Source organism: Tinamus guttatus, unplaced genomic scaffold, assembly GCF_059628265.1.
Source record: "Tinamus guttatus ecotype Peru unplaced genomic scaffold, ASM5962826v1 Tinamus_guttatus_pri_ptg000194l, whole genome shotgun sequence".
In the NCBI taxonomy this organism is placed as follows: Eukaryota; Metazoa; Chordata; class Aves; order Tinamiformes; family Tinamidae; genus Tinamus; species Tinamus guttatus.
In genome coordinates, this window is record NW_028288728.1 from 681,323 (window position 1) to 702,800 (window position 21,478).

A 21,478-nucleotide genomic window follows, 5' to 3' on the forward strand; every position below is an offset into this window, starting at 1 on the left:
GCTCCGCGTCGGAGCGATGAGGAGCCCCCGGGGCTGCAGGACGGTGCCGGGCAGGGCCGCGCCGGGGGTCCGGGCGCCCCGGGAAGGGACAGGGAGCGGAACGGCACGGGCGGCCCCGTGGATGCGGACGTGCCGGGCGACAGCGGCGGCCCCGGGCCCGGCGCCAGCCCGGATCCTGTCCCCCCCCCGCATCTCCCAGGTCGGGTCGGGAGTTTCCACTGGCTTTGCCGGAGCGGGGGCAGCGGCAGAGCCGCCGCGGGGAGCATCGCGCTCCAGCCGCCCGGCGCCGCCTCTCCCGGCTCCACCAGAGCTTCCCTCACGGATCGTCCCGGAGCCGCTGCCGCGTCGCTGCTCCCCATCCTGCTGCGGGGGCAGGTCCCGGCACCCCCTTCCCTGGTGCCGCTGGATGGACACGATGCCGGCGGACCCCGGCACGCAGAGCATCCCTGCAAACCCTCCACTCCTGCCCCGCTGCCTCCTCCTGCCGGGCGGGAGCCGAGGGGGCGGATGGAAAGTTGGCAGCCGGCGGCGAGGGGAGCGGAAAGAATGAGCTCAAACTCAGAAAAATGCTGCGGTGCCGGGAGACCGAGGGGCCGCCGCGAGGTGCTGGGAATGGAGCGGAGGGAGGACGGAGGCGCCGGCCTGGCCGGCGCGGAGCTGCGCCCGTCCTGCGGGGCCTTCGCGGATCTGGGACATCCTTTGGGGTCTCTCGGCATGATCCAGCGCCATCGGATCCAGCACCATCCGACCCAGAGCCAGCGGATGCAGCAGCATCCATCCCAGTGCCTTGCACCCCGATGCACCTCGCGGGTGTCGTGCGTCCCGGGCATGTCCCCAGGCTGGGCATGCCCGTGCCCTGCATCCCGGCACGTCGCCCGGTGCCGCTGCTGGCTGCTCCCGTGTTTTGCTGTTTCCACAGTCCCTGCGTGCAGGCCTCGTCCCTGAGCCGGAGCAGCCGCACGGCAGCGCGAAGCAAAGCGCGGGACGTGGCCGGGCACCCCCGCGGCCCGTGGGACACGTTCCCGCCCGCCCTGCGGGGATGCTCCGGGGCCCCGGGCTGAGCGGGATGCGGCTCCTCGGGCCCCGGGGCCTCCGCTCCGGGTTCGGGCCGGCCCCGTCCCTCTGCGCTGCCGGGACAGCACCGGGGCAGCGCACGGAGCTCCCCGGGAACCTCCGCGTCTCCACTCGGGAGCCCACTTGGAGCTATGTATCACCGCAGATCCTCAGATACGTCCTTTTTTTCTTCTTCTTCTTCTTTTTTTTTTTTTCTATTTTTAAGCGTGGAAGAAAAAAAGGATAAATATTAAAAAACAGCAGCTTTTTTCCTGTCTGCTGTGCTCCCACCCAGCGTGCAGCTCCGACCTCCCCGGGCTGGTAGGAGGATCCAGGGGTGATACTGGGGCACGGGGATCCGTCACTGTGATGGGTGCCAAGAGGGCAGATCCTGGGGAACCAGGGAGCAGATCCTGGGGATCCATCACTATGGTAGATCCCAAAGGAGCAGATCCTAGGAATCTAGGGGGCAGATCCTGTGGATCCTGGGGTAGATCCCAGGGATTCATCACCATGTCATGTACCAAGGGACCTGATCCCAAGGATCCAGGGGGCAGATCCTGGCGATTTAGCACCACAGTGGGTCCTGAGGGGACAGATCCCAGAGATCTGGGGGGGAAGATTCCAAGGATCTAGCACCATGGGGGATCCTAAGGGTGCAGATCCTTGAAATCCAGGGTGCAGATTCCAGGGATCCATCACTATGGCAGATCCCAAAAGAGCAGATCCAAGGAACCTAGGGAACAGTTTCTGTGGGTCCAGCGTCACGGTGTGTTTCAAGGGGGCAGATCCCAGGGATCCAGGGGGCAGATCCAAGGGATCCATCACCATGACACATAGGAAGGAACCTGATCCCAAGGATTCAGGGGGCAGATCCTGGGGATCTAGCACCATGTGGAATCCCAAGAGGGCAGATTCCTGGAATCCAGGGGGCAGATCCCAGGGATTTAGGGACAGATCCCGGGGATCCAGCGCCATGGGGGATCCCGGCGGTTGCACGGGGTGGGGGGTGGGGGTGTCAGGGGCGCGCGGGGCGCTCAGGCCGCGGTCTCCTAGCAACGCTGGGGGGGGGCGCGTTGCTACGGGGAGCGTTGCTAGGGGGCGCGCGCCGCGGGTGGGCGGGGCGCGCCGCGGGACGCGTGACGCACTTCCGCCCGGTAAGGGGACGTGTCCCTGCGCGCGGGCGGCGGGCGGAAGCGCGGGGCAGCTATGGCGGAGGCCGCGGCGCACAACGGCAGCGCCGCCGCCGCCCGCGCGCCCGCCACGGCCGAGGGCATGGCGCTGGCCTACGGCAGCCTCGTGCTCATGGCGCTGCTGCCCATCTTCTTCGGCGCGCTGCGCTCCGTCAGCTGCGCCAAGAGCAAGGTAACGGCCGCACCGGCGGCGGGCGGCGCCGCGCCGCATCCCGCCGCCCCCCGAACGGCGCTGCCCTCCCGCCGAGGGGCGTCGCGACGGCGGCTCCCCCGTATCGGGCATCCCCCCCACCCCGGTTTGGCCCTCGGTACCGGAGCTTCCGCCGCCGCGGAGGGTCCCCCTGGTGCGGCACCGGCAGCCGGGCCCGTTCTGGGACGTTAGGATCGAAACGCAGCGCAGCGGGCGCCCTCCCCGCTTTCCCCACCACGGGGCTCCCACCCGTGCCCTTAATGAGGCCCGTGTTTATGTCCCGGCCTTGGCCCCATGTCCCGTGTCGCGGCGGTGGCGTCGGAGGGAGCTGAGGGATGTGCAGAGCGGGATGGGGAGGCCGCCGGTGACAGCCCTGCCCTGGGCACGGGGAGGGACGCGGCCCACGCATAGAGCGGGTTTTGTCCTCCTTCATGAGAAAAACCGCAGCAAAATGCGGCAGGCTGGGAAGCACAAACGTGGGCAGGCTGGCCCTTCCCATCGGGCACTGTCCGTGCCCTGGTCCCACGTGCGAGGGCCCCGCGCAGGCTCCGTGCTGCCCTGTGGGGCCCCACGTGGCGCCGGTGCCGCCCGCGCCCTCCCGGTCCTGACCCAGCTCCCCTCCTGGCCCCACAGAACTCTTCCGAGATGCCGGAGACCATCACGAGCCGCGACGCCGCCCGCTTCCCCATCGTGGCCAGTTGCACCCTCCTGGGGCTCTACCTCTTCTTCAAGGTACGTGAGCGGTGCCGGCAGGGCCGCGGGAACGGGGACGGCGGCTCTGTCCCTCCCCGCTGCTCAGCCCGCGGCGTCTGCCTCCCGGGACTGCCGGGATGGGGCTGACGTGATTCTGTTGTGGCCTGTAGCGCTGGAATGGTCTTTTGAGACTGCAGCTTGGATTTGCTGCGTTCCTGTGTCACTTGGATTTGCTGTGTTCCCGTCTGGAGGATGTTAGAGCTCACCTGGATCCTGGAAGTCAGGGCCCGCTTGCACCCGTGGGTTTCCTGGAGGCAGCTGTAGAGAAGCAAGTTGGTCCCGAGCTCTGCCGGTTGCCTCGGGCTGCCCAGCGGTGCCTGGGACGGAACCAGAGGGTGCCGGAGGGTCCTGAACTGCAAAAGCTTCTGCCCTTGTTCTGCTCTTTGCCGTGCTCCTAAGGCGACTCCATTGGAGGCCTGGCTGATGGCAAGGCGGAAAGGAGCTTACGGACAGACTGGGATGGGTTTGGGTGAAGTGTTGGAGTTCAATGGCAGTTTGAGTCGCAGAGGAGGGATCTGAGCAGCAGGTGCTTTAGGCTGTGTATAGAAATCAGTACCTTGGCTGAAAGCCCCTCTGGGTACCCCGCACCAGGAGCCCACGGAGGGCCTGGAAAAGCTGCAGGATTGTCAGTGCAGCATGGGCAGGATCCTACGTTGGATGGGAGGCCTCAGCAGCCTCCCTCCGTCCTGGACTGCCCAAGAGACGCCCCTGCTCACCAAGGGACAGAGATATCCCAGCAGCAGGGATCAGGGATCCAGCAGCGGGAACGATTCGGCAGAGCCACTCCACACCTCGCCTGGCAGATCTGTCCCCACCGCACGGGCGGCCTCAGGCCTGCACCCTGCCCTGTCCTCGGGGGACGGTGCCCAGGTGCCGTTGGTCACATGCGGTCAGACGGATGCAGCGGGAGGCAGGACGGGCTGGATGGCCCTGTGGCCCCTGAGACGGTCCCTGCAGCCCGGCCCACCTCCTGGGGACCTTTCCTGCCTCTCGCTCCTGGCTGAGCCTCCAGGAGAAGCTGCACCGTGTGCGGTGTGACCCGGTTAGAGCTGCTGCGTGATCGGGGGCCTCTTTTTAGTATCCGCAACCTGCCGCGGGCACCAGCATCCCAGCAAGCCTCCTTCCACGAGGCCGGCAAGGCCCGGAGGCGGCGCCGGGTGCCTCTGGCACGTGCGGGATCGCGGGAGGCTGGTGCTGGGCCCGGGTGAGCGCCGCAGAGGGCAGCAGGGCTAAGAATACCCGCAAAGTAGGGCAGGCAGCGCGCGGCGGGAGGCATCGCCAGCCCCGCTGCGGGGACATCCCGCGGGAGCCGTGCGCTGCGCGAGGGGCACGGGGGAGCGTGTGTCCTCCTTTCTGCAGCAGCAGTTATTTTTTGACCCCAGCTGCTCGGAGATGCTCAACAGCTCGCAGGGCCCTTGTGCTTGTTCTGCAAGCGCATCGCTATTTCCCATGCGTTTCACAGCAGCCGTGCAAGAATTTGGGTTATTCCAGCTCTTGTCCCCAAAACGGTAACGCAGCGACCGCTGACTGCAGCGTAAAGCAGTTCCTGGCAGCTAGAGCTGGGGGGAGCGCTCTGGTAACCCCCTCTGCCGCCTCTTGTCTTACAGATATTCTCCCAAGAGTACATCAACCTCCTTCTCTCCATGTACTTCTTCGTGCTGGGAATCCTGGCGCTGTCGCACACCATCAGGTAGCGCGCGGAGGCACCGGCCACGCTGCGACGAGGGGACCTCGTGCTGCAGCCACCGTGGCCTGTCCTGTACGCTCGGTGGCACGGGGGGAGCCGCTCAGCAGCCTCGTCTCTGTGTTGGGGGGGCTGAAACGGGCAGCTGGGCTTAGCTGTGGGGTCCTCGGTGTGAGGTGCTGAAAGCTCAGACCGTGTTTCAGTAACTGAAAAAATAAAACTGGTTTCCAGAGCTCCCCAGGAGCTCTGGGCCTTGTGCCTGTCCCTGACGTGGTGGCACTTGGCGGTCCCCCCTCCTCGAGGGGACAAGGGCGGTGGCCTGGGGTCGGTGCCGCCTGTGGCCAGGGTTTCCGGAGAACTGCCCTTCTCTGCACCTCTTTTTGCAGCCCCATGATGAACAGATTCTTTCCTGCAAATTTCCCCAACAAACAGTACCAGCTTCTCTTCACCCAGGGCTCCGGGGAGACCAAGGAAGGTACGTGAGCTCACTGCTCTCTCCAGGGGCCTCTGTGTTTTCTGCCTTTTCTGTTTCTTGCTCGCTTGCTGTTTTGGCATTCAAACCTTTGGAAGAGTCTCCTCAAAGGCTTGTGTCTCAGTCCCCCCTGGGCTTCTGTAGCTTTGTTTGTCCATGCAGAGCTGGGACTGCTGTGTGCCCCCAGCAGAGAAACCCTCGAATCGAAGTAGGCCCCCAAAATGGGCCCCGTGATCAATACTAAATGTGCAACCTTTAATGTAATGATGCGTTTTGTTTTCTTTTCCTGTTTTAACTAATTTAATTTAAATCTCTGCACTGGTGATTGCCCTCTGGTAAGGAACATGGCCAGTAGCTTTAATGGAAGGGGCTGTTTCTCCTAGTAGTACAAGCAGGACATAACGGAGTAGAGAAAGGGGGAGAAGAACTGTCCCCTCCCCACCATAAGACAGTGTCTGTGTCCGATTTCCTTAGTGGCAGAAGGATCATGGGTGCTTTCTGCGTGGCAGAGCCTGGCAGGGGACGCGAGCCGCATGCTTGCGCGCTGAGCTCACGTGCGGTCACTGTGGGCATGGCCATTTGCGTGGGCAGAACCCTCGCCCGGGCCATGAACCTGGTGACTCTGCTGCTGCCCTGCTGGCACCCGCACGCGTGGCTGCCCTGCGTGGGCAGGGAGGCTGCCCAGGCCAGCCCAGATGACTCTTCTCTCTTGTATTGCAGAAATAGTGAATTACGAGTTTGACACCAAGGACCTCGTGTGCCTGGCCATGAGCAGCGTCGTTGGGGTCTGGTACCTGCTGAGAAAGGTAAGAGCAGCGGCGTGGCAGCGAGGCCGGGGCCTGGGTGAGACCCTCCTTGGAGCCTTTGCCCTCAGGGCAGCTGCGTCCAGCTGTGCTCTCCGTGTCCTCCGCAGCACTGGATTGCCAACAACCTCTTTGGCCTGGCGTTTTCCCTCAACGGGGTGGAGCTGCTGCACTTGAACAACGTCAGCACTGGCTGCATCCTGCTTGGGGGCCTCTTCATCTATGACGTCTTCTGGGTAAATGGGGACGTTCCTTGGGGGAGGAGGGGGTTGCAGCATTTGGGGAGGCGTGTGCGGGTGTCCCCCCTGTTTGGGAGTCACGCGCTGCCTACACATGTGTTGGCACCCAGTGTTGCCCCTTTCTCAGCCCGAAGGGGTATGGTGGGTGCGATGGCAGAATTGAACGCTGGCAAAACTCAGCTCAGCAAATGTGTATTTTAATTTCTGACCGAACTGGAGAGTTCAGGGCTGGAAAGCATCTCCTCAGGTAGTCCTGCTGTCACAGGCTCTGTAGGTGTTCAGCATAATAGCTTTGACCTGTTTCCTGTGCAAGATCTGCTCAGCGCCTGGCTCTGCCAGCAGATCATTAGGTCCGTTTGGCGACAGCGATGCAGCTGTGGAACAGGTAGGCTCATACGTGGCCACCTCTGATCAGCTGGAACGTCGAGTCTCCGCGTTTTGGCAGAGTTGCCAGCTCGCAGCGAAGCTCCTTGTTAAGTGACCCTATGCCTGTGACTTTGTCCTTCCCGCGCCCACGAAGCGCTGCCGGGTTCTGCTGGTCCCTCTCCTGCGGGCTGGGCCTCCGCTCTGCCACCTGCCAGCTTTGCTGCTGCTCTCCTGCTCCGCTGTGCGCACGTCGGATCCTGGAATTCCTCCAGCCCTTCCTTCAGCGCTCTGCACAGTGCTCTGCTGTCTTCATTTTAAGCTTTTCCATTTCTCCCTGCAGTGGCACTGGATCTCCCTCCCTCCTCAGTCCTGTGTAATATCTGGATTCCTCGGTCTTTTCTGTTTCACTCCGCATTCTGGATCTTTCTGTTTCAGGATGCCTTAAAGCCTTGCATACCTTGAGGTCTGTCCAGCAGCTGTGCAGCTGCCTGAGTAATTCTTGCCTCTTGGAGCTTGGCTTCTGTGTGTTATTTTGCCCCCAGCTGGTGCGACCCAGGGTCTCGGAGGCTTATCGAGAGTCCCAGTGATTGGATTTGTGTGTCTGGGTGTCAGACCGGCGCTCGCCGCTCGAGGGGGTTCAGCCTCCTGCACGAGCACTGGGTGGTCTAGGCTGTCACTGCTGTCCCTGCTGCGCCTGCCCAGCGCAGAGGGGCGCTGGGGAAGCTGGGGACCGTACGGGCCACGTGTGTCTCATTAAGGAGAACTTTTTAACAGTGTTTTGGGGATAACAGCAGCGCAACCTCTGCCGCTGGCCTCAGCAGCCAAGCCAGGCCTCTCCAGCAGAGAGCAGTGGTGGAGCTCCGTCCTCCTCGGCTGTGCCCACAGGCATTCCTGGTGTGCAGACAGCTCCTCCTACAGCTGCCCTGTGCAGGGACAGATCACTTGGACCTTAACATGGATTTGCTCCCAGTGAGATCCCAGGAGGATTTCAGGAAAGGAGCAGAGAGATGCAGTGAACCAATGACCCTGAGCCCTGCATGGTGTTGGCGTGTTTTTTTTTTTATGGTGCTTTGCAGTGTTTCCCTGGTCCTGGTTTAAAGTCCTAGCACTCTGCAGCAGTTGCTGCATCCTCTGCACTTGGATGAGCCTGGCAAGGCCAGACCTTGCAGCACCTTGCAGTTATTCCAATGTCCGTTTCCTGCTTTCAGTCATCTTTTGACCTCCAGCTCTTGGATCCTGCTTGGAGGCACTAAGCAGCACTTGGTTCATTTTCCTGCTGCTGGCATAGTCAAGCCTGGAGGTTTGTAGATGAAAGGGAGTAGAAATCAAGGTAATTGACCTAGATGTCTACAGTCCATCCCACAAAAGATGCCGATATTTAAAGCTGGTAGTGCAATACAAATAAATGACGTCGGAGCAAAACGCAATTGATGCAACAGTTGCTACAGTCCCTGTTGGAAGCTTGCTGGCAACAGCAGCCTGGCGTTGGCCGGGTGCTCTCAGCCAAGGTCTCCTCTCCTTGGATAACGTCCCGCTTGTTGCTCAGACTTTGCACCGAGCTGGCTAATCGGGACTGAACAAAATGCCCTCGGTGCTGCTGTCCCCTGTGTGTGACCTGGGTGTTTCATGTTGGGGAAGGACGGGGTAGTGGTCAGCGCAACTTGTGTGAAGTGAGCAACATCCCAGGTGCTGCTCCAAAAACAGGACAGCCTTGGTGTATTCACCTCCTTGAGTGCTGTCTTGTCCCCTGTTCCCTGGGAGATGGGCTCCAGCCCTTGGCATTTTGCTGGTGGGCAGCATCTTGTGCAGAGTTTTGTGGCTCTTTGGCTGCTTCCCACCACTGTGGCTGCTCTGGAGCCGAGATGAGGCTGCAGCTGAGTGTGTCCTTGTGCACCGGGGGTCACCTTGGGCTCCTCTGCTTGCCCCTAGGTCTTTGGCACCAACGTGATGGTGACTGTTGCCAAATCGTTTGAGGCCCCAATAAAACGTGAGTAGATGGGGACACGGGGACTGTCCTTTCTCCTGCACGCTCTGCCCTGTGCATCCTCTGCCTTGCTGGCAACAGCTTCTCCTTCTGGAGTTCTGCTCGGGAAGTGGGATCTCATGCAGGAAGGTGCTGTTGGAAGGCCCCTTGCTGCTGACCTGTTAGGCACTGAACAGTGCCATCAAACTGCAGCGAGCCTGACCCTGCCCTGGGCGCTGGGTTGGCAGCCCTGGAGATGGGGATCTCGGCTGCCCAGGGCGGCCCTGAAGGCAAGAGGAGACTTGGGGCTGTTGTGGGGAAGGCAGCGTTTGAGAGCTGGGAGCTGCAGCTGGGAGCGTGGGCCAGGGCCGGGATCCCTCCCTTCCCCGTCACGGTGCCCAGGGCTGGCCCGGGAGGGAGGCTGAGGGGAGCTGCAGGTGAGAGGGTGGCCGAGGGCACCGGGAGGGCCCTGGCCCCGCTTGGATCCCTTGTCACCAGCCCCGAGGTCTCTGTGCAGGGATCCTTCCCCCTCAGTGTGCCTCTCTCTGCTCCTCCTAGTGGTTTTTCCTCAGGACCTGCTGGAGAAGGGTCTCGAGGCCGACAACTTTGCCATGCTCGGTCTGGGAGACATTGTCATTCCAGGTACGGATGGACGAGGGGATCCCGTGCGGGGTCACCAGCCTGGCGCGGCTGTGGGGAGCTGGGTGGGTGGCTTGGAGTGCCCTGGTTGCCCTGCTCTGCCTCAGGGCCCTGTGGGCCTCCCGGTGCTGGTTCTCGGCACCGCGCAGGGCCGGGTGCCGGGGCTGGCTGCTCACGGTGCCACGTGCCGCGAGAGGGCACTGTGAGCCCAGGCACGGCCACGCGGAGCGCAGGGAGTCACCGGCTCCGGCTGCTGCCTTGGCCCTGCTCTGCCCCGTCTCCAGCTCTCCCTGTTCCATTTCCTCACCCTGCTCTGCCCCATCTCCAGCTCTCACTGTGTCCTTCTCCCCACAGGGATTTTCATCGCCTTGCTGTTGCGCTTCGACATCAGGTGAGCAGGTGGCAGGGAAGGGTCTGTAACTGGCTGGATGTTGCAGCGTATTTGAGCTGTCCTTCGTAGAGGAAAAGGAGCGGGAAGCAGAGTTGTGTGCTGTCACCTGGGGCTCGACACGGGGACTGGGGGCGCTACTGGAGCGCAGGGATGGAGCCCTGGGAAGAGCAGGAATGGCCAGGGCAGGAGCAGGGCGGCTTTGTGGGCAGGTCCTGAGTGCTGAGGGTGGCCTGTCCACGTTGGGGAGCAGCCGGCACAGGCAGGAATCAGCAGTGGAGCCCAGGACAGCAGCTGCATGAGGCCTGGCCAGCTTGGACTCCGGAGAGGAGGGAGACCAGGGCCCGTGGGCGAGGGAAGGAGCTGGGCACGGGAAGCGCTGCTGCTGTGGACGCAGATCGGGGCCTGGCAGCGCTGGCAAAGGCGGCCCCTTCCTACGCGGCCAGGGCGCAGCTCTCTGCAGTTGCCCCACACCGAAGGCGCCTGGCGCAGCCTGGGAATGGGCCCCGCTGCGCCGGCGCGGCCGCCTGCGCAGACCCTCCGTCCGTGCCAGCTCTCCCAGGTGTTTCCACCCACAGCCCTGCTGCACCTGCTGGGAATCGCAGCTCCCTTGGGCTTGCTGCAGGCCAACAGCACGTGCCGAGCGGGCTGCCGGGGAAAGGCAGCCTGCACAGGGGAGCCCCCCTCGCCGGCTCCCTGTTCTGCTTCCCACCTGCATGTAGCCGTCCAGCAGCACGACCCGGCCTCTCCCACTGCCCATCTGCCCCTCGGCGCTGCTGCTGTGGGGCCGGGTGCCGCGCTGGGGTCTCTGTGCTGCCCACTGTGCCAGGCACAGCGTGACATCCGCCCCCGGAGCTGGGCTGGCTCCTCTCCACACAGGGATTTGGGCTGCTGGCCTTGCAGGGCCTGGGCTGGAGGTGACTCTGCCCCCTTTCTGTGCAGCTTAAAGAAGAACACGCACACGTATTTCTACACCAGCTTTGTGGCCTACATCTTCGGGCTTGGCCTGACCATTTTCATCATGCACATCTTCAAGCATGCCCAGGTAAGCTCAGGTGCACCCCGCAGGCCTCCCCGCGTGGAGGAAAAGCCAGCCTGGCCACAGGGCCCAGCACAGTGCTAGGGAAAAGCAATGTTCTTTCTCTTGCCTTTACTTTCCCACTGCACAGACCTGTCCCCTGCCCAATGCTCTGCTCAGTGTGTGTCTGGGGCAGTCCCATTTGGGGAGACTGCTTCAGGCAGCTGCATTCCCAGAAGTTCTCTACCAGAACTGCCCTGGAGGGGCCATCCTTGGTGCAGGACGGGGCTCTCAGCGTGCCTGTGCTGTGGGTGCTGTTACTGGTCCCTGTGGGAGCCCTCGGTGCATTTCTGGCCTGCTCTGGAGTACTGGACGGGGCAAGTGCAGCCCCCAGGCAGCCTGTCGGCCCTGTAACCCCCAGCCAGGGAGGTCTAGCAGGGCGCTGACGTGGCGGGTGGGCACAGCAGCCCTCGCTCTTGCTGCTGTCTTGTGCTACTGCTATTACAAAGACTTTGGTAACTAAACACTCAAAGTTATGTCTAGCATTTGCCACTTTATTTACATGTTCTAAATTTTATTTACCTGCTCACTGACATAGGAATAAGTACAAGGATTCTGCATTATTGCTCCCTGCACCATTTTCTAGTACAGTTTGACACTATAGAGCGTCTCAAGCCATCAAGGTTATCTGAGGCGACAGAGTAGGCACAGAAGGCACCGTTCTGCATTCGCTCTCATTTTAAATAACATTAAGTTCTCCAGAGTGGCAGTTCTTTCTGTTGTATTCCCTGGGGCGCAGCCTGTGGGACCATCTGTGCCCTGTGTAGCCCAACGCTCCCATCTTCCTGGGTGAACATTTCCCGGCTCTCACAAAGAGCCTGCTGAGTTGGTGGCACCTCCTGCACCTGAAGCCGGCCACCCTGTTTGCATCCCTGTCTGTGGGCAGTGCCAGCCCTGGCCCTGGGTGCTGGCCCCTCGGCGCGGCGCTGTCCTGTGCAGGGACAGCCGGTGACTCGGCTCTGAGCGCTGACCCCCGTGTGGCACAAGCGCGGAGGGGCCTGGGCCCGGCGCCCTTCCGAGAGCCATCTCGTGGTTCAATTCACCTCTCGTTCCTCTTCCCCACAGCCGGCCCTGCTCTACCTGGTCCCCGCGTGCATTGGATTCCCCCTCCTCGTGGCCTTGGCGAAGGGAGAAGTAACCGAAATGTTCAGGTGAGCGGCAGCTGCACGCGGGGCCGCGTCGCCTGCGGCGCTGCGCGCACGGGGCGTGCAGATGTTCCCACGGCCGGGCACAGCTGGAGGGCCGGGCTCCTCCGCGTGGGCGCAGGCAGCGGGGCTGTTCGTGCACGCTGGCCCTGCCCCTCCTCGTCATTGTGTGGGAGCCTCGGTGCGGCACCAACAGGCAGCAGCATCTGGGCTTGTTTTACGCCCCGGTGACAAGCTCTTGCCATGAGCTGGCAGCCAGGGCAGGGTGGGACCGCGCACCTGGTGCGGAGATACTTGGTCACGGTGTCCCAGGCCCGCGGGTGGGGGCGAATGGAATTGGATGCAGCTGTGAGAGCAACTGGGGCTGGTTGGAGCACATCCCTGCTTGGGAAAAGGAGCCTTGTTTGGAGCAGCGTTCCCTGCCGCCGCGGGGGCGGCACGGGGGGTCCAGCTGTGCCCAGCGTGGCCGGGCACTGGCCCTGAGCCGCGTGCGGAGCCGCCGGGGCCCCGTGCGGTGTTTGTGTGAGGAGGGCTCGAGAGGAAGGAAGGAGCATCTGTCCCAGAATAGAGCAGCGCTTCCCGCCCTGGCGCCGAGCGGGGGCACGTGTGTGCCGGGTGCCTGGGGCCAGTGGGGTGGTCCGAGGGACAGCAGCAGCCGCAGCGCGTGGGCTCCCGCGGCCGTGTGCCGCGGATCCGGGATGCAGGCGGCCCTCCCTTCCCGGGACACGGGGCCGCACGTTCCCAGCCCTCGGTACCTGCCCCTCTTTGATGCTAGCTGCTGCCGAGCGCCGCTGCAGGCGCCGGGTGTCCTGGGCTCAGCCTTCCTGCACACCTGGAGCGCGGGGCCGCTCGCCACGTGCGCCCAGGAGTCGCAGCGGCAGCCCGTGGATGCTCCAGGCAGGATGCAGGGATAATGCCCCGACAAAGCCCCGAGCGCCGCCTGCCCTAGCAGCAGAGCCCTCCTTGCTCCCCTCGGCTGAGCCTGACATAGCAACCCCGGGGGTGCTGCGAGCGCGGGGGCGACCTCGGGAGGTCCCCGGGACCGGGTCCCCCCGGGAGCTGCTCCAGTCTCAGGTGGAGGAAACGGGATGCGCCGGGACTCGTGTCTGGAGGCCGAGGGCCTCCCCCCGCAGGAATGCGCCAGGTGCCTCGCTCTGATGGCCCGGCTGCTCCGCGCGCGGCGGGAGGGCTGGAGCAGGGACGCAGCCTCCCCGGGCAGGCGGGAACCTTGGCGCTCCCTCCGCTCCGAGCCTGGCGCTGCCACGAGGGGGAACCTGCTCTGCCCCCGGCACCGCCCGGGGCGGCAGGACCGGCCCCACGCTCCGTGCGGCTCCGTCCCCTGCCCCTGTGCACAGGGAGGACTCGGCCAGCAGCCCCCAGGGCCACCCAGCCCGCGCTGGCCATGCCAGGGCCCCAGGAGGAGGGAGGCTGCCTGGCCGGGCAGGGCCCTGGGATTCCTGCACACTCTGCTCTTCTTTTTCTGTCTTTCTCTCTCTTTCCCTTCCGTCCTGTTCTCCCCCTCTCCTGCTTCCTGTCTCTCCTGCAGCTATGAGTCCTCTGCTGAAATCCTGCCGCACACTCCGCGCCTCACGCACTTCCCCACGGTGTCCGGCTCGCCCGCCAGCCTCGCTGACTCCATGCAGCAGAAGCTGTCGTGTCCCCGCCGCCGCCGCCAGCAAAGCCCCAGTGCCCTGTAGCCCCCGGGCCCTTTCTGCCTGTCGCCCTGGCCAGGTAGGGGCTCCGTCCAGCTCTCCCCTGCCCCACGCAAGGGCAGGAGGTGCCACCTTGTTGCCCTGAGCTGGCAAAGGGGACAGTAGGTGACAGCTCTGTCCTTGGAGTCCTGCCTGGCCCTGTTTCTGTCTTTCCTCTGTATCTTTTGCTGGCCTTTGTGGGGCTCTGTGGCTCCCATTGCTCCGGGCACCACTTGCAGCAGGGGGAAGCAGCCTGTTATCCAGGATATCCCGCTTGTATCGGCGCCAAAAAGTGGATCCAAAGTGCAGAAGCAGCCTGGACGAGTGCCCTGTCCCGGGGCCTTGGCAGGGGCTGCTGTGCCAGGGCCGCGGGCTCCAGCCCTGGCGTTGAGCACCCAGCGGGGTCTGCGCTGGGGGAATGGGCACTGTCCCGTGGGCATCCCTGTGCTCCAGGGGCCTATGGAGAGCCCAGCCGGATCCCCGGGAGCGCCCAGCCCTTGGGGCTGTGCCCGCAAGGGCCGGCCCCCCTGACCCCGCTGTGCTCTGTCCCCAGCTACGAGGAGACCTCCCCGCCCAAGGAGGTGCCGGGAGCCTCCAGAGAAGAGACGACAGCCGGCGACAAGAAGGAGAAGTGACCTTGGCCGCAGCGACCGCGCAAGAGCCTCGTGTTGTGTGTGTGTGTGTGTGTGTGTCCGGGGCGGGCGGCCGCCCCGCCACGCTCCCCTTTATTTTATTGTCTCCTCCGTGGGCACCGAGCGGGAGGGGGGCAAACCGCAGGCCCCTTTTTAAATTTTGTATCGTGCATCTGCTTTCTCTCATATTAAACCATCTCAAAGGAAGGGGGTTGCTCGGGCTGGCCCCGGCGGCAGCAGGAGGGCAGCGGGGCTGCCCTGGCTCCCTGCGATCCCTCCGGCTCCGCTGCTCTCCGCCGTCTCTCCAGGTCCCTCCGGGCTGGAGCGGGGACCTCGCGGTGCGCAGAGCTGCTCTTCCTGCTGGGCCGTTGCCAGCGCCCGCGCTGTTCCGTGTTCCCCACGCAGTGCCTGCCTCTTTCCTTGGGATCGGCATCATTTGATGCCCTCATGCCTCTCCCGGCATCCGTGCTGCCCCCGTCCTGTGCCTGCTGCCGGGCTGGGAGGACAGGGAGGGCCTGGGGCTGCGGCCGCCGCAACACGGGGCAGGTCCCGCTGTCCCTGTGTCCCACTGTCCCTGCCCATCCCGCTGCGCAGGCACAGGGAGCCCCATCTCCGCGGCGCTGCCACTGCCAGAATAAACAGCGTGTTTGCTGGCTTGGCAGCGCCTCCACAAAAGCCGCATTGAGCCATTATTCCCCGCGCCGGCTGCGAGCACTAAAAGTGGCGCCTCGCGTCCTGCCATCTAATGACCCTTCGCAGGCTCCTACAGATGTTTTCTATGACTTGCAGCTCCTTTTCCAGCAGCCCTGTCCGCAAAAACAAGAGGGGCCACTTTAATTCCAATTAAATACCTCCAGCTAAGCAAACAGAGTGCAGCGGGGCTTGGGCACGGCACGGCGGCCAGGCCCGGCCCACCGAGTCGCTGAGTCTAGACTCCAGATGTGATTCCACCAGTGTCCCATGGAAAATGACGCTGGCCGCAGCGCGGGCACCGGGCACAGCCGGGATGCGGCTGCCCCTTCCCTGCCGGCTCCGGCGCTCCGGGACCTGGGGGCAGCGGCCTCACGTCCTGCGTGTCCAGGGAGCGCTCGGATGTGTCCCCTCGTGCAGGGCTCTTCCCAGCACATGGCCTGAGGAGGTGCCCGGCTTGGGGATGGGGCTGGGGCCGCTGTCCTCTCTGCGTGGAGCAGAGGGGATGCCGGGGGTCCCCACGTGTCCCCAGTGCCGCAGCGGACGGCGGCTGGGGTGTCCCCAACCTGTCTGGCTGCAGGGAAGCTCCTTCACTGCTCACTGTGTCCCGGGAGCCCCCCGGCACCAGGCTCGGGTCCTGCCAGCGCCGGCTCCGCTCTTCGCCCCCTGCTCCTGCGGCCTCGCTGCACGCTTGGTGCTGCACACACGGCGCTGCACGCTATGTGCAGCACTGCATGCTCAGCACTGCATGCTCCACTCCGCACCGCACACTCAGTGCTGCACGCTGCACTTGGTGCTGCATGCTCAGCACTGCATGCTCAGTGCTGCATGCTCAGTGTTGCCCACTTGGCGCTGCATGCTCAGCACTGCATGCTTGGTGCGGCACGCTTGGCTCTGCATGCTCAGTGTTGCACACAGCGCTGCACACTTGGCACCACATGCTCAGTGCTGCACACTCAATGCTGCATGCTACACTTGGCGCTGTATGCTCAGCACTGCACGCTCAGTGCTGCACACTCAGTGCTGCCGCAGAGCGCGGGGCTGCGGGGCCAGCGAGGGGCTCGTTGCAGTGGGCCAGGCGCCCTCCGAGGGCTCTTGTCCCGGTCACAGGGAGCAGGAAGCTGCGGGAGGGCAGAGCGGGGTCACCGGTGCCGCGGGCGCCGCGGCCCTGCCCGTTGCGATAAGCAGGGCCAGGGCAGGGCGGCAGGAAGGAAGCGCGGCCGCCCCGTGAGGAGCCGCGAGGGCCGCGCGCTCCCCGGCTCCAGCGCGGCCGCCCCTAGGCCACCGCCACCCCCTCGCTGTGCCCGGCTCCGCGCGGACCTTCCCCCTCGCCACAGGGTCCCCCTGGCCGAGGAAGCTTGAAGGCTCCGACGGGAACCCCCATGGAGCCCCCGGGCATCCCCTCCTGCGCCGCAGCCCCTGAGGGCTTCGGGAATGCCAGGGACAGCAGGACAGGCTGCTGGTGGCGCCGGCCCGCGTGGCGCATGCAGCGAGCACGGAGAGGAAGCAGCCGGAGCGGCCCCAGCCCGCGAGTGCTGGCGAGGAGGGGCAGGAAGCTGGAATAAATCCCAGGAAGGGCCGCGCGGCTCCAGCCGGTCTGGGCTGCAGCGGATGGAGCCGCGGGACGGGAAAGCGGGAGGAGGGAGGGGAAGGCGCCAGGGCTCTCCGGCCCCGTCCCGGCTCCAGCTGCGCCACAGGAGCCACCGGCCTCGGGTCACATCTGCAGCGTTGCTCACGCGCGGGAGCGGATGAGCCGGGTCCCGTGTGCAGCAGTGGCGCATGGGGCGCAGGGGTAGCTGGGGGTGCCTGGCCTGGGCGCCGGGGCAACCTCGGTGCTGCACAAAGCAGCCGGGAGCTGCCGGGCTGGCGGCCGAGCCCCAGGGAGCACCATATGGCCAGGGCCGGTGCTCCCGCGCCGCGCGCCCCGTTCCCAGAATTGACATGGAAATGAAGCCGTCCGTCCCACGGCCGACGCGGCCGTGCGCTGCCTTCCCGCTCCGGCCTCGCAGGTCTCGCCGGCACGAGGGGTGGCAGTGGCACTCGGCCACCCTGGTGTCCCCAGCTTGGCCGCCCTCCCTGGCGGCACCCGCACGGGCTTGGGGTGATGCGGCCGCGTGGGAGCCGCTCAGTGCCGCACGCCGGGGCGGCCGCCGGCCCAGGGGCCACCTCGACCCCTTGGCCCCGGGGCCCCGAGCTTTGACATCTGGCTAATTCGCGCCGAGCGGCCGGGGGCGGCGGGGCCGGCGGCAGCGCATTGTTGGCGGCGCAGCTGCGGCGGCGGCGCTGAAAGGCATTCCTGCGCACAATGTCCCCGCGCGCCGCCCCGCGCGGGGGCCGCGCCGCCAGATGGGGGCTAATTAGCGCCTTTGATAGCCGCGGTGGGAACCGCGCCGGCACCAGGCTCTCCGCGGAGCCCTGAATGCAGGGGGCGACCCCAGCACTGGGGCCACCCTGGGAACCGCCGGCGCGGAGGGCGCGTGGAGGGAGGGAGGGATGCGGGGACAGAGGCACAGATGGATGCAGGGATGCGGGGACAGAAGGATGGAGGGATGAAGGGATGCAGGGACAGATGGATGGAGGGATGCAGGGATGGAGGGATACAGGCAGATGCGTGGAGACAAGGGGCAGATGGACACAGGGATGAAGGAAAGGAGGCACGGAAGGAGAGAGGAAGGGATGCAGGGAGAGAAGGATGGAGGAAGCCAGGAATGGAGAGGTGCAGGGAAGAGGGTCAGAGGGATGCAGAGATGCAGGACGGGGCTGTGGCTTCCCGCAAGGTGCAGAGCCCACCTTGAGGAGGTTACACAAGCCGGGTTGTGCACCCTGTGCTGGGACCCCGCTGCAGCAGCAGCGAGTGTGGCCACAGCCCCTTCCCCATGTCCCCATCGAGCCGAGGGGCTGCAGTGCGGGCTGGAGCCGCCCAGTCTGCGCCCGGCCCTGCACCGGCTTTGTTTGTGCAGAGGCCATCGCTGCTTCCTGCCACTGCCACCAAAGCTGCAGCGCAGACGGGCCGTGGCCACCGCAGGCATAGGAGGGGAGGGGGCTGCTCCGCACACGCGTGTGCATGCACACGGGTGCCCCTGCATGTGTGTGGGGCTGTGCATGCGCAGCAGCAGTACGTGCACCCATGGGGCTGTGCACGTGTCTGTGCGTGTGCCCTGGTGTGTGCGCATGTCTGTGTGCCCGCTCCTGTGTGTCCATCTGTGAGCGCAGTGAGCAGAGGGGCCCAATGCTGGATATTTTTCACTTGCTGTCGCGCTGTTTCCTGCTGTTTGGGGCTAGCGGAGGTGGGGGCTGCTTTGGAAAGGGCTGAAAATGCCAGGCCAGGCAGCCAGGCTCCTGCTTGGGCCGTTGTGGAGCCCCAGGAGCCCTGCGGGCCCTGCAGCATCGGAGCCCCCGCAGTGAGTGTGGAGCCTGCGGGACTGGGGTGGCCTCAGCTGCAAGTCGGGGACCGCCACCCCCCACCGTGGGGCCACTGTTCTTGTCTCCCCATGGGGCTGGATGAGCTTCCTCCAGGTGCGGGATAAGGGAATCATTCTTGCTGCTAATTAACACCTGGATCGGAAGCCCTTGGGGCAGGGCCCGGCTCTCTGCTGCGTTCCTGCGCGGTGTCTCAAGCAGCCCGGCCTCCTGCTGTCCCTGTCCCGGTGAGCTGCGTGCTGTCCCCTCACTGTCCCCTGGGCCACAGCCGCCCCCCACAAGGTTCCCTTGCTGGGGACATGGCAAATGGGGTGGCTGGGCACTTCGCTTGCCTTGTATCCCTTTATGGGACGAGGAGGCGCCCGGAGATGGGCACGGTCGAGGATGCGGAACGGTCATGGGTACAGAGTGCCCACGCAGGGCTATGGGGGGGGTGGGCACAGACCCCCCCCGGCTCCATCTCTGCAGTGGCCGCACGAGCGCGGGCCGGGGGGGCCGCCCGGCACCCCGAGCCCCCCCAGCAGCCGGTGGGCGCGCGGAGCCCGGTGGCGGCCACGGGGGGGTGGAGGGGCCCGGGCGCTGGGGGCCCCCCCGCCGGTGCCGGCGGCGGCCCCGCCCCCGTCGCCATGGACACCGCCCGCGCGGCGCCGCGCTGACAGCGCGCGGGGTTTTATGAATGGGTGACGTCACGGCCCTGGCGTCTAGCGGTCTGGGCCGGCGGGGGGGCCGCGGGGACACTGGGGCGAGGGCGGGGTGCAGGCACGGGGGGGGCTGGGGCTGCGGGGGACCCCGGGGCTGGGGGCTGTGGAGAGCAGGGGGCTGGGGGCGCGGGAGGCGGGATACAGGGTCCTGGGAGATGCAGCACATCAGGGGCGCGGGGTGCCGAGCGTGCAGGGGCTGGAGTGCGGGGGGTCACCGGGTACAGCGCCCTGGGGGATGCAGCAGATCGGAGGGGGCTGCTGTTGGGGGTGCAGGACCCGTGGGTGCAAGTCCAGGTGCTGGAGTGGTTCTGGGCTGCAGGGAGCTGTGGGTGCAAGGCCGGACCATGCAGCGGGACATGGGTGCAGGGAGCTGGGGGCTGCAAGAAGCCTGAGGTGCTGCAGTGGGGCGAGTTGGGCTACGGGCCCGGGTACTGCACCCAGCGGGTGCAGGAGGGCTGAAGGGGAGCCCGGGGGGTGCAGGGCTCCGAGGGCAGCTTGAAGCGGGTCTCGGCGGCTCTCATGCGCTCACAGCCGCGCGTTATGTTGTCCCTCAGCCCCGGTAACGAGGGGTGGCTCCGTGCAACTTACGGCCCGTGGCGGGAAAGGTGCAACCTCCCCCTGCCCGGAGAATGCCGGGGTCTTCGCGTCCCGGCTCCCCCTGCCCCCGCTCCATCTCGCGCCCCTCCCCGTGCGGCATCGCGCCCCGCCCCGGGGTAGGGACACTGTCCCTTTAACACCGCCCCCTCCAGCCTGTTTGAATGGGGCGGACGGGTCGGCCACGCCCCCTCGGCCTCGCTATTGGCTGCGACGCGGCCGCTTGGCCCCGCCCCCGGCACGGTGCTCCATAAAAGGCGCGGCGCGGGGCGCCGGGAGCGCAGCGTTTCGTCCCGTTCCCGCCGCTCGCTCCCGTTCCCGCCGCTCGCTCCCGTTCCCGCCGCTCCATGAAGGTCGCCAGCGCCGCCCCCTCGCCGCTGCCCGCGGGCGCCGGGGGCGCGCTCACTGCCGTACGGCCCGGCGAGGCCGCGCGCTGCGGCCCCGGTCCCGGCGCGGCGGCGGCTCCCGGCGCGGCGGAGCAGGCGGCGGCGGCCGCCGCGCTGCTCTACGATATGAAGGGCTGCTACTCGCGGCTGCGGGCGCTGGTGCCCACGCTGCCGCGGCACCGGCGCGTCTCCAAGGTGGAGATCCTGCAGCACGTCATCGACTACATCTGGGACCTGCAGCTCGTGCTACAGCCGGGCGCTCCCTGCGCCGGCCCCGCCGGAGACCCCCCCGAGGTGAGTGCGGATCCGTGCCCCTTCCCGGGCAATCACGCTCCCCCTTTCGCACCGGGTGACCCGGCTGAGCTCCCCAGCGCCGCGCCGTCGGTCGGCACCAGTGCCACCTTCGATGAGTGCCCCCCTCCAGCCCAGCCGCCCCCGGCGGCTCCGCTCTCCCGTGGTGCTCCCTATCCCCATCCCCTGGGGCTCCCTGTGCCTTCACTGACCGGCTGCTCTTGCCCTTTCCACAGGCTCCGTGCATGCCTGCTGCCGACAGCATCCTGTGTCGCTGAGACCACTCCAGACCGTCGAGGACTCTGCCCGTGCCCGGTCCAGTGCCGTGGGTGGCCTGGCACTGAGGAGGCAGCAGTAATTGCCCTGTGGAGGGGCCATGCTGCGGGTGGCCAAGTGGCCCTGCTGGGGCTGTGTTCCCGGCCCCGCGCCTCGTATCCTTCTCAGATTGCTGAGAGCATTCCCTGTATTGTATATTACAATGATGCTGGAGAATATTGTTCTACAATAGATGGAGTTTTGTTATTAAACAAGCCCTGATTACAAGGACTGCTTCTCCTTTCCTATCCCGGGGGCACATGAAGCCAGCAGGAGCCCTGTGTGGGCTGGAATCTGTGCACTGGGGTGTGCTGGTGCCCACAGAGGGGCATGGCCCTGGTGGCAGCCTCTGCCAGGGCAGCAGTGTGGGGCTGGGGTGGGTTTGGGCTCTTGAGTTTCTGCTCTGGGTCCCAGCGCTGCTCCTACCTTGGTGCTTTGGGTTGGATGGGGCCAGGGCTGGGACTTTTCCATGAGGGGGAGCTTGGGGGCATGCTACTGCTCCCCTCTGTGAGCCATAGGATATGGGTACAGATGGGCTACTCACCCAGGCTGGCTGCCTGGGGGCTGGTGATCAGGGCACAGACCAGGCACCCTGGAGACTGCTGTGCTGACTGGACCCAGCACACTGTGGGGCAGTGCCCACACTGCTGGCGTGGGAACCCGCCTGCTGCCCTTCCCGCTCAGCAGCTGGAGATGCAGCTGGACAAGCTGATCTGGAGCAGGAACTTGCATCAGCAGCGGCTTGTGCAACCCCGTGGCAGCTGCGGGCGCTGCGCTCGCTGCCCATGACTC

At 65.6% G+C, this 21,478-nt stretch overlaps 2 protein-coding genes across 3 annotated transcripts; both read left to right on the forward strand.

Annotated features, from left to right (window-relative positions):
- The first annotated feature begins 2,196 nt into the window (after window positions 1–2,196).
- Window positions 2,197–14,324, forward strand: HM13 (histocompatibility minor 13). Of its 2 annotated transcripts, XM_088523563.1 has the most exons (13): window positions 2,197–2,418; window positions 3,070–3,168; window positions 4,797–4,879; window positions 5,260–5,348; window positions 6,066–6,151; window positions 6,259–6,384; window positions 8,683–8,740; window positions 9,275–9,358; window positions 9,710–9,746; window positions 10,686–10,788; window positions 11,887–11,972; window positions 13,513–13,697; window positions 14,211–14,270. In XM_088523563.1, exons 1-12 carry the CDS (start codon window positions 2,263–2,265, stop codon window positions 13,661–13,663), a joined length of 1,158 nt encoding a protein of 385 aa, XP_088379689.1. In that variant the 5' UTR covers window positions 2,197–2,262; the 3' UTR covers window positions 13,664–13,697; window positions 14,211–14,270. The 2 variants fall into 2 exon arrangements, with proteins under 2 accessions (XP_088379689.1, XP_088379691.1); XM_088523565.1 differs by lacking the exon at window positions 13,513–13,697 and having other exon boundaries at window positions 2,199–2,418; window positions 14,211–14,324.
- Window positions 14,325–20,035: 5,711 nt separating this feature from the next.
- Window positions 20,036–20,655, forward strand: ID1 (inhibitor of DNA binding 1). Its single transcript, XM_088523644.1, has 2 exons — window positions 20,036–20,374; window positions 20,608–20,655. Exons 1-2 carry the CDS (start codon window positions 20,042–20,044, stop codon window positions 20,647–20,649), a joined length of 375 nt encoding a protein of 124 aa, XP_088379770.1. The 5' UTR covers window positions 20,036–20,041; the 3' UTR covers window positions 20,650–20,655.
- Window positions 20,656–21,478: the final 823 nt, after the last annotated feature.